The sequence below is a fragment of the Schistocerca cancellata genome, chromosome 2 (assembly GCF_023864275.1).
Source record: "Schistocerca cancellata isolate TAMUIC-IGC-003103 chromosome 2, iqSchCanc2.1, whole genome shotgun sequence".
NCBI lineage: Eukaryota > Metazoa > Arthropoda > Insecta > Orthoptera > Acrididae > Schistocerca > Schistocerca cancellata.
Window position 1 is genome coordinate 447,239,648 of NC_064627.1, and position 12,619 is coordinate 447,252,266.

The 12,619-nt window shown below is 37.1% G+C and overlaps 1 protein-coding gene across 1 annotated transcript in view; it reads left to right on the forward strand.

Moving 5' to 3' along the window:
* Window positions 1-8,046, forward strand: part of LOC126161936 (E3 SUMO-protein ligase RanBP2-like) — a 329,323-nt gene extending 321,277 nt beyond the window's left edge. The window contains exon 33 of the mRNA XM_049918109.1: window positions 6,942-8,046. Within this exon, the coding sequence (XP_049774066.1) occupies window positions 6,942-6,974 (33 nt within the window). The 3' untranslated portion in view covers window positions 6,975-8,046. The remainder of the gene's footprint in view (window positions 1-6,941) is intronic.
* Window positions 8,047-12,619: the final 4,573 nt, after the last annotated feature.

The following is a 12,619-nucleotide window of genomic DNA, read 5'->3' on the forward strand; positions in this document are numbered from 1 at the left end:
TTTATTATATTAAACTTACAGTTATAAAAGATATGTCAAATGAAAGAGCCACTCACAGTTTTACCAAGAACCTTACAAATATTCAATTTGAGCACCATTTGTCACATAGCACACATCAAATCTATAGGCTAGTTCTTCCTAAGCCCAATAACAGGGCTTGCTTTGCGTGGCCTCCACGTTCACCCGACCTAACACCATCAACGATGGTGTGTACATGTCTCTGCTTCTAGCAGACCTCCCTGAATTAAGAAACTAGATTGAAGCAGCTGTTGCTACAATCACTGGAGACACACTTATCAACGTTTGGGAAGAACTGGGCTATAGACTTGATGTGTGCCGTGTGACAAATGGTGCTCACATTGAACATTTATAAGGTTCTTGGTAAAACTGTTTGAGTTGCTCTTTCATTTGACATACCATTTATAACTGTAAGTTTAATGTAATGAATATTATAAAGCATTAAAACCCCCAACATTTTTTAATAAAACACCCTGTACTTTCGAGCGAGGTGGCGCAGTGGTTAGACACTGGACTCGCATTCGGGAGGACGACGGTTCAATCCCGCATCCAGCCTTCCTGATGTAGGTTTTCCGCGATTTCCCTAAATCGCTCCAGGCAAATGCCGGGATGGTTCCTTTCAAAGGGCACGGCCGACTTCCTTCCCCGTCCTTCCCTAATCCGATAAGACCGATGGCCTCGCTGTCTGGTCTCCTTCCCCAAACAAACCAACCAACCAACCACCCTGTACTTCGTATACATCAGTGCACTGTATAACTTGACACCTAATATAGATTTTAATATGTTCCTGGGATGGCTGGCTTAGTTTTTCCATCATTAAGAGATAAGACCAATTGTTTTCCAGTTATTTTATATTTGTATTGTAGCAGTTAATTTTAAAGTAAGTACAATTTCAGGAATTCATAGTTACTTCGATGTGAGTTACACTGAAAGAAAGTGCAAATTGAATTATATTTAATAGTATTAATGTTTGCATTGTAAGTTACTTCCCGTGAAGAAGACACGTCAAGTTGCAGACAGGCACAATTAAGACATTCACTCGTGTGTATGTATTCATTATGGCACTAATAACCTCACTGTTGAAAGCCGTAGAACAAATGGATCAAACACCTGCTGACAGTAAATATAGTAGTTAATCTGCCCACCCACTTTTTGTCGTCAAGAGCAGGCACTTCACCTGAGGGGTGCAAGGATGTAGATACAGTAAAACATGTTTGTCATCCTTGACAGCTGGAAATCCTGTGTAGCACTCACAATTCTACAAAAAGTGTACTGCTTGACCTCAGTAAAATAGTGTTGTTTTCAAGAGTTTTTTGTTAGTGTGTGTCGTGCCACTATAAATGTTTGGATCTTTGACCTTTGGAGAAAAGAAGAAAGACAACACTCCAAACACAGTTTAACACACATCATAAACACTTGCTTATCTGTCTTCTTGCAAGTAAAAAAGCGTGAAAATAATGTGGTTTCTGTTTGTTAGGCTTCTTAAAGATTTCATTACTTTGTTGCTGCTCTGTTTTTGTTTCCACATTCTCCTCTTCAATTGTAATCTTTAACTTCTGTTTCACTTTCATTGATTATTTGAGTAGTTCTAGCTTAGTCTATTTCAGTTACCCTTTTTAGAGAATCACTGAAGTGTGCTAAATTAAAGTTAATAACTTTCCTTCATTCATAGACAGTTAATGTTGTGGAAATTTTTCCTCCATAAAAGATATTTCTGCAGTCTTATAACAAAGTAGATACAAAATCTCATCTTCTAACAAACATTTCAATGAAATGTTATTAAAACCCATCAAACAGCTGAATGACGGATATCATCAAAAGTGACTATTCATTCTCATGGTGCTTGTGTAATTATACCATGAAATGTTGAATGATAAGCATTGTATTTGCACTCAGGCTGATTGTTACTGAGACTAACTCAAAAGTACACGTGCATGTTGCATTAAAACTCAATATTCTGTTCATTTGCTGAACTTTTTTCCTAATCATCATGTACTGTGTCATCGCGGGACCATATTTTACGGACTACGAGCCACAAATTTTATTTTTTTGGAAAATTGCCTCCAAAATTCAGGTGCACCTTAAAAATAATATAAAAATGCCCAGTGCTTGATCTAAAATTCCCACCATAGTTAAAAATGGCCATATATTTCATGTCGCGGGAAGCCTTTCTCTATCTCGCAACACTGGATTCAAGTGGCAGCAGCAATGGACTGATGAAGTGAACACGATTTGGGGGGATTAACAAACTTGCTCACACTGTCTCCCTCCTGCCCCCACCCCCCACCCCAAAAAAATCACAAACCCAGAACACCGTCTAGCCTATGCAGTCTACAGTACCAGTGAACTTGAATTGAAACTGATCTGTGTTAGTTTCAATATGGAAATAAAGTAAAAGGTATTCATATCATACAGGCTATAACTTGAAAGTAAAAGCATGTGCAGAACATCGTGGAAATAGAGCAGCATTTCAGGTATCCACCAGCAAAAAATAATAATAAATCATTCACCATTGGCAGGCTAGTAAAGAAGAACTAAAAAGAAAGAGGAAGACTAAATGTGCAAATAGAGAGCTGAATGCAAAATGGTCAACACTAGATGATGGCGTATTGAAATGGACTTGAGTACACCATCAAAAAAGCATCGGAATTAATACAAAAATTATTCAAATGCACACTCATAAGCGAGCGCTACTGTGGAATATAACAGAATTTAAAGGTGGAGTTGGTTGATGCTACAAGTTTATGAAGTGTCATGTGAACCTAAACCAAAATATCTCAGAAAATGCCACAAGTGTATGAAGAGAGAATATTACCTTTCCATTGCTTTATTATTCAACATTGAAAGAAAACCAGTGTGTAACTAAGTCAAATAGCGAATATGAGTGAAACTCGTGACATTTGATGTTCTGAGTAACAGAACTGTTACCATGAAAGGTGCTAAAACTGTAACTATAAAAACAAATGGACGTGGAAAAAATGCACTACACTGTTGTCCTGTCATGTTGTGCTGATAGTACTAAATGTAATCCAGTGACCATTTTCAAGGACAAAACAGTGCCAAAACTTTCTGAGATACCGCCAGGTGTTGTTCACGTACGTGACAAAGGTTGGATGGACGAGGCTGGTATGAAATTATATATTAAGAGAGTGTGGGAGAGAAGGAAAGGTGGTTATTGAAGGAGAGTTCCCTTCTTGAGCTAGTTCGGTTTTCGTAGTCATTTGAAAAATTCTGTGAAAGAGAAATTGAGACAGGGAAATACAGAGCTTGCTGTTCATGCTTCACAATTACAAACTCTGGATGTCATGATAAACAAACCATCTAAACTGTATATGAGAAAGTGAAACAAATGGATGTTGGGTGAAACCCAACATGAATTCACTTCAAAGGGAGCTTTAAAAACACCTACAATCAAACAAGTGTATCAGTGGATAAAACAATCACAGTCTAGAGTGAGCAAAGCATTATTGTTGGATCTTTTGAGAAATATAGCATAAGTAACACTGTCGATGGCAGTGAAGACCATCTTGTATGTGAAGAGGACGAAGATGATGACAGGAGGAAGAAGAAGAGGAGGAGGAGGATGGAGAAGAAGAACAAGAAGAAAGTATAGATAACGATTTTCAGGGATTTTAATGGTCAGTTTGATTTTATAAACTGAGAATTTTTTTTGCAACCTAATAATAAATAAATATAATAAAATGGTAAAAATGTTATTTTTAAAAATTAAGGTGCGTCTTATAGTACATAGCATCATGTAATCCCTAAAATACGGTCGTTCTTTTGTGTGTAGAGTGGTTTGCAATATACCATTGCAGCTGGCTAGTAACTACACATTTAGATATTATTTCGGTGGGGGGGGGGGGGGGGGGGGGGGCGGCAGGGTTGTTATAAGAAAGAAAGAAAAATACACACACAGAGTGCAAATTTGTGGTGACCATTGTTATTTCAACTACCCTTGGCATAGCAAGAGAGAGAGAGAGAGAGAGAGAGAGAACCACAGTGACCGTGGTGGACCCAGTGACAACATTTTATAAAAAGAATGACACCACATCATCGTTTGATATTAACACTGATTGTGTGTAGAGCTTAAAGATGGATGTATCTGTTTGTGGAAGAGCTGTGAGAGTAAAGATCATATCCTGATGGAATATTCATTGTCATACAGGCCCAACACATGGCATATCATATGGGATGCCAGTGGATATCCAACACAGTAACCTGTGGTTTGTGTAGCCAGTAATTTAGGTAGCAGGTATTGATGTGTTCAGGCCTGGGGCTGTGCCATATTTTCAAACTCTCCCTGATGTTATGTTTTAACAAGGTAATGCAGGACTGCACTTGTTCATGCTGTCTTGACCTACCTCGATACAGAGGGTATCGGACTGTTGCCCGGGTAACCACATTCTCCAGATCTCTCACCCACATTGAAACCATGTGGTCAAGGGTTGCCAAGATACTAGCATCCCGCTAGCCACTATGATTTGTATCTGACATAGAGGTGAAGCAGCATGAATTGAACATATTTGTCTGCCATCCAAGCTTAGTTCAACACAATTCCCAACCAAGTTAGAGCTGTTGTTGCCAACAGAGGTGGCAGTTGTGTGTATTATATTTTGCACCCTGTGTACAGCTGAAAATTTAATATTTTATTCTTCCTGCTATACTGTGTATGCACGATAAGTAAACTGGCTTTGCAGTTTTAATGGCCAGCAGTGTGCTTAACATAGTTGTTGCAAATTTGTTTTTTCCCTATCATTAAGTTCTATTTCTGCTGCTAAGAAGGCATTAAAAAGGGAGCAGTTACAGAATCATCCTGTAGCTGCTGTGGTACACGAGTGCTGTTTCATCACAGAGGCTTGCAGTTGTTACAGGTACACTATTTAACCCTGATCCTTAGACTTCTGCCCTCTGGTGAGCCAGGAGCAAAGAAACTGTGTGCAGAGATAGTATGTTCTAACAGATCACTATTCCTCCATTTCACAGATTGGATGCACTTCATAAAATTGTCTATTTTAATCTGGGATGTTGAAGAAAAAGTAATTTTATGGGAGTGTGTGAAATTTTTTTAAACTTATTTTCTGGGCCACAAAAGCCCATCATATGGATGCTGTTTCCATAAGGTTGTATGAAATAGAAATTTCTTTGCAGTTTCTAAGACAACAATGCTTCCTATTATTTCTGGAAAGTATTTTCCTGCAGCAGCTCTGGGACTGTTACCTGCCCCTTCGCTAGGTATCATCGACAGGTCTTGTTGTTCACATCATCAAGTAGTTTGATCTTAGCAGCCTTCCAAATCAACCTTTTCATAGTGAGCAGTTTGCATTTCTAAATTTATTGGCTCTGCCATACTGTCTTAGTATTCGGCCACAGTTGTATTTTGTTTTGTAGTTGAGCTATATAAGACATGCTCTAAAAAACCAGATATTTCCAGGAATAATCTAAGGTGCATATTCCCCTGTCCTGTTGCCCAGTCTCCGCAAATCTTCTATTAGACTGCTGTTTAATAATTGGAAACGTTGATTATTTTTAGTATATATGTAACTGAACTGGCCTGATGTAAACTGCCTCCAGCAGTAGCCAAATAATGCTTTTCCATTATGTTGTGACAAGTCACATGCCGAAAGAATTTCACAGAAACAGTTTCTGTCTGCAGAAGCTTAGACTTAAATTTCTGACTTGTTTCTTACATTTGTCAGGTTTGTTGTTCTAAAAATATTGCTTCAGCCAGCTTACTGTTTCTTCAATGTTACAAATGTGTTGATCGTTTGATTCAAAAAATGTTTTTAATGCAATTAGTAATGTTCAATCAGAGCCAAATGGTTTGTATTCTATCTGTGGTATATTAAGAGTTTGCTGTAAATGTCTTGCCTAAGAGTAAATGTATAAAACGTTTCTTGCAGGGGAAGAAACTAGGAAAAACTATCCTATGACCAATTAGCTCAAAACAAATAGTTATTGAAATAAGATCCAGGCTCTCCTTAAATAGATATCTTGTCTGTTCACACTACAAGAGATTCTCAATGTGGTTGCCACTCATTCTTGCATGTTATTCAGCTCCTGCCTCAATGAATCACAAAGTCACGCAAGCAAACCTGGCTGCCCTCATGTTAGGTAACATGCATGAGACACATGGCCTGACATGTGCACACAGTTTGTGTTTATGGAATATACCAATGTATTTAAATATCACCATATCCAAAAATGTAAGAGATTAAGGTCAAGTAACAAGGAAAACATGCTACTAGATCACATTGACCAAGCCCTAATTCATGACACCTTTGTATTGGTTACTATTTTAGGACATGTAGAGATGTGTTGTACCCTGTCGTGAGTAAACCATGTCCTTGCGTTTCTGTAAGATGAACATTCTCTGGTAATAGGACTCAGTTCATTGTTTATGTTGACTGCTCTCAATGGACTCACTATTTTTGTACCGTCAGGAATCTCAAAATGATACATGTGAGACGGGTGATGTAAGGGGCAGTTGTGAGTCCTTTGTCTGACAACAGTGTAGTCTGGAGGACTAAGTGTGAAGGCATGACACGACTAATAAGAAATGAGCAATGCACATCAACAGAAAGGCAGCCTACACAACTGATTGCTGATCGTTGTCAATACAAGTAAAATGGTCCATATCTCTCAAAGTATTTGTTCTGGACGTATGTTCAAACAATTTTAATTTTTTTACTATTTTTGACCAGTACTATCTCCTTTAGGACTATGGGACACATTTATAAACCCCTTGTGTAATGCAAAATAAAAATTAACTTTGTAGGTAGATATAAGTGAACTCCTTTATCTCTGTTGCTAATAGACAATAATTGTAATTAATTTCCACTGCTCACTTGGCTGTTCTGTTTACTGTATCAGTTGAAATATAGATGCTTTGTTTACAGTAGAGATTCTGTTTATATTTTCAGTATAGAGAAGTGGAGAAGTCTGAACATGAATGAGACACTGGTGTTCCTGAAAGACTTGAAGACTGATTTCTAACACTGTTATTGAAAGACAGAGGCTTCCAAACAAAGGAAGTGCCATCATATGTATTATAGTTGTATGTTACTTTGTATAGGAATGTTTTGAACAGTGTTTATAGCTATAATTATGTGAAATGCCATGATAAGGGGAAATGTAATTGATGCAGGGGTGTGTTGAAGGTAGAAAAGAACTTGATTTTACTTATGAACATAACCACTTCAAACTCAAGTTTCTTGAATTGGTGTGAATCATAAATACCAAATGTGCTCATATATACAGTGAATATGAACTAAGCTTCCACACCGTGTTTGTGACAGCTGTTTATTTGTGTATAAAGCATAACAATTGTAATCACTAAGACTATAACGCATTTATATTTATTTATTGCATTTTCAATGCTTTATATTACATAATAACTTAATATTCACTGGAAACAACATGGCATAAACTGCGTTGCAGTGTATTGCCTTGTGTGGAAAGGAAATACAAGGTTTAGGTAAGACTTGGAAAAAAAATTGTTCCGTATTGTCACCATTGCTGTAAAAGAAATTAAAAAAGTGTACAGTACAGTTTATATTTGTAATGATAATTTATACTTCAGAACCTACTTGTGTAAATTTGTGTAGTTTTCCAGTTTAGTTATTTTCAGTCTCGTTTTAATCAAGTAAAAGTGACGTCGTGGTGGTGGTGGTGGTGGTGGTGGTTCTATTTAAAATATTTGTCCAATTTTTGCCTTCACACTTTCAGTCGATATTAAAAAAAAAAATTGCTGAAGTGACACTGTGAGTGATAGACAATAAGTTGCTGCTTGTCAGCCACAAAAAATAAATTTCAATTACTCTGGAGTTCCGTGGAAATAGTTGTGAGATTCCAGTAAAAGTGTCTTGGAGTATAATTTCACTGTAAATGAGATTGAAAACCAGGATGTAATTTATTCAACTGCATCAGATATTTATTTGTCGATTCACGGTTCAATTAACTTACATAACTTGTGTCAGTGAGCTGCTGCCTACTACTATAAAAAAAAAGGTTATGTCTATCTGTTTAGACATGTTTGCATTAAAAAATACATTAGACTATGCAAATTTTTAGGAACTGTCTCTGAGTTATAAGTTAGAAAACTATTGAGAGGCATATTGTTATCCTGACATTCCAGTTGGAAATGTTTTAACATGTTAAATGTATGTCAGTGAGATTGTTAGCCTACTTAGAAAATTTACTAGCAGATAGAAATACATATTATGTGGCAAAGAAAACAGAAGGCCTTACCAGCTTGGCAGGACATTTATGTTATCATACAAGACAGGGAGGGGAGGCAACAATAGTGTACACTTCGGTACTCTTACTAATTGAGTGCTGTCATACTACACCTCTATATGCATCACTAAATCACAAGCAGATTTAGAACAAGAACATAAACAGGATGTATGATATATATTACATTTCGTTGCAAGCAGCTCTTTACTGGCCTTATATGTAAAACTACCTTCCCCAGTGACATGATTGCTTTTCTCAGCTGTGTCTGCTGTATCAGTCGCTGACTATTATGTTGACTGACTGATAAGTCTCTCTCCTCAAGTAGGCTTTTCTGGTCTTCTAATGTCCAGAAAAGCTAATGTCACATAAGCAAATGCAGCCTGATCGCGATGTCTAGTGGTTAGCAATGTTTGGCTAGTGATGTGGAGGTCCCAGGTTCATTGCATAGCATCAAGTGGCTAGCACCAGGCTGGGTGACAGTACATTCATTTATCAACACCAGAATCATCTGTATCAGTATTATTATTATTGTTGTTGTTGTTGTTGTTGTTGTTTCATCTTTCAAAATTCCAGACCTGTTCTATAGCATTTAGGACAGATGGTATGGCAGCACTAAATGAGGAACCACTTTCTTACAATAGTTTGTCAATATAATAAACAGAAGTGGCACTTCTTAAAGCCAAAAAGTTTGACTTGTATAGTCTTTACTTTTTTTATTATTAATTCTTTCAATTTCCATAATACAATCTGAATCTTTGCTGTTAGTTATGTTGGTAAATAAAGACAGAACAAGACTTGAATCATTTGCCTGCATGCACAACAGTGAAACATTGACTTCCATTTACATATGACAACACTCCTTCCACATTGGAGCCCTACAGGCACGTGGTCCTTCTGAGTGGTCTGAATATAACTGCAGTGTGAGAGAGCCGCGAATGCACTTCTCGTACCATGTTGGAAGTTGCTGAAGGTGATTAGTGTTGCCTCACCCAATGTCCACAGTTACACAGATGTCATACGCTGGCACTCAACTTGCGTATAAGCTGTGAATTTGCAGTGTGTGCATGCACGATGAACTTTCCTTGCTGCTAACCTTGCATTTGCTGCCTCAGCAACTGTAAAACATCCTAATAGTTAATTTGCTCACTTTATGCACAAGAGCCTTCCTTGTAGCTAGATTAACAAAAAAACTTTAATTATAAACAAAGTTGACAGTTATTATCAAGTGTCAGATTCACCTGCAGACCTGAACGCGAATGTTATTTCATCAGCTGTTCGCACATGCAAATTTGCAGTTCCATGTATAAATCAATAACATTTAATATTAGAGTATCTCTTCAGTTTACATTATGCAAATTGTAATCAAGTCGCTGTGGTAGTAACTTGTGAATATCAGATATACAGCATACACATTCTCTCTAGAAAACATAAAAAATACTAATTCTAAATCCATTTCAACACACACCAGGACCATTTGTGCCACTATGTCATGATGAAGCTGTATATACTCCACATTTTCTTTGGTGGATGGCAGTGGTCACTTTGAGTGTTGCCCCCACACCTTGCCTGTGTGCTCCTGCATGTTGACGAGTGAGGAAACTGTCGGACACATGCTTCTGTACCCGCATGCAAAGCAATTGATGGGGAACAAATGCTGCTCATGCGAGTTCACTTCACAGATGCAGTGTGCTATCAGACACACAGTCTGTTTGCCAACTTTTATTCACAGGTGTAATGTGTATGAATCTATATTTTGTGTAAATAAACCACTGACTGCTGTAAAACTGTAGCTTCATTTTTTATTTGAACCTAATGTTGTATGCCATTTTCGCAAGTGCGTCCTCTTTCACACACAACTCTTTCATTCCGACACCTCTTGAAACCAAATATGTGACAGAATAGTTTTTCTCACAATTTCTTGTTGGCCTGGCATCTAGTTCCATGCGATTAAAGCTGTGATATTTTTGCAAATGTTGTTTTTTTCTCTGTGTTAATAATATCATAGGAACTGCTGGCTAGTAGCTCATTTATCCATATCGGAGAAATATTTATTTTGTGGATTTTGCTGCTTCTGCTTTGGGACAGATACCTGTGTCTAGTTCCACTTGGCATTGTGTCCCTCCATCTGCTATTTGTGCACAATTGACTTTTATAACCATTACATGTCGAACATTGCACGCATGTGTCATCACTACTGCACCTTTCTCTTACTTATTGTTAGTAAAATTAGTGACATTAATAGCAGACCATTGATATGACATTTTCCGTGTGATCACTCTCCGTGCTTGAACTATGAGGTACTTTGAACTTTAATGCAACTGTACCCAGTCACATGAACAAGTTTGTTCCTACTGAGCTCGAGTCTATGGTTCACTTTGTCAAGTAATATTTCATGCCAGGTTTGCAATCTGATGTGGGTTCCTGTCTTTTTGAAGACAGTCCACCTTCATTCAGAATACACTGTCATGTAACATAGGTAAATTCAAAGCAGTCAAGCTGTCACTGTTTCTCTTACATTTCAAAACACCACCGTGGCTCTCGGTGGGAGTTTCCAATTTTAGCACATTCATTGTTTCAGTTAGGAGTACTTTGTGCATAAGTTGATGAATACAAATGTAGCTGTTATTTTTCTTTGTGTGAGACTAAATCAATTTGGCAACACTATTGATATTTTAGAAAGGTTGTCATACTTCATGTGCAGTGTAGCAGGATACATAACGTAATGTACGTTACCATAGTTGGGTGATAAGAGAAAAAAGTGATGGTCACTCCTGAACCTTTACAAATTGATGCACTATTCTGTGATTGTGGTAAAGCTTCTAAAGGGACTCTAGTTTCCAAAGTTTCATGGTATGAAATTGAAATCCTGTTTCTTGTGTATGTTACTTAGCATTTGTATTACAATGCATTTTCATTTGAATAACTTAGTATACATTAGATACCTGGATGCTATATGTTAAGTTTTCCTGCTATACTTGCCCCAGAGTAAACGAAGCCATCAGAGGTCAGTGGATTTCCTTTCTGTTATTAGATTTAAATACTGAAGCACACCTTACGTTGAAGTTCATTATTGTGTGATTCTAAAGATCTCTTTGTCATATGCTCTTGCTATTTGATGTTATTATCTACAATTTTTTACTTAGGCATGTTTTTATTAAATATCTGTTTGTTGATGTGTGTCATTGTATTTGTACATATTTCTATAGTTTCATTGATAATGTTTGTGTTAAGTTTAGCAGAAAAATAAAAAAAGAGATACTGGTAGGCCTGTAGATAGAAAACTATTTATTTAGTCCCCAGATATGCTCACAAAATCAATGGCAAAGTTAAGTTGTCAATAATTATCATTAACCTTTTATTTGACACTGATTTACAATAATTGAGAAAAAATGTTAAATGTTTTCTTCTGAGCAGATGGGACATTCTGAATGCAAAAACTTAATTTATAAAATATTAGATATTTATTGCAAGCATTTAATAAGTCCCCCCACTGTCTAAACCATTACATAATAATGTAAATTAATATACTCTGATGAGCCACAACATGACGACCTGCTTAATAGCATGTTGGCCTACCTTTTGAATGCAATACAGTAACAATGCTAAGTTGTGCAGATTCAACAAGTCCTTAGTAGGTTTCTGAAGGGATGTGGCACCAGGTGTCCATGCACAGGTCATATAATTCCCACCAAGTTAAGGACCAGTTGTTTATGGGCAGGGGACTGGCACCCAGTAGCATTTCAGAAATGTTTGATCGGGTTCAAATAATGGGAATTTCGTGACCAAGACATTAACATGAGTTTATCATTATGCTACACAAACTGATGTAGCCTGGTGTATGAAAAAATGATAGTCATTTTGCCCATACTCCAAAATCTTGAGTTTCAGGAACAAAAGAAAACATTCTTCTAGTGAGTATGTGGAATGTAACAGGACTGCCTTTCCATTGTGTTAAGAACAGAATGAGACAAATAGTTTGAGTTTACTGAAGTTGCTATGCTTTGCAATCTCTTTGAAAAAAATAAGAAGTCCACAAACTGTGAAATATGGTCCTTTCCTTGAGGAAGTAATTCATATGCATGGTACAGTTATGTTTTGTTAGTGTCTTAAGTTCCCCCCCCCCCCCCCCCCCCCCCCCCCAAACTCAGTGCTTGATGTCATTTTACATCTTCCAACACATGTGGAGAAATAAGCAAAACCTAACACAGTGCATTAGGTATTTGGTTGGAGGCACACCCAGTTGATCACTATTGAAAGAGCATTATTTCTTTCACAAATGACATTGCTATAATGAAGTCTCAAAAATACATTTAGAATGTCTGGAATAAAGCCGTTTTCATGTAAAAAGATGTACCTATGTGTA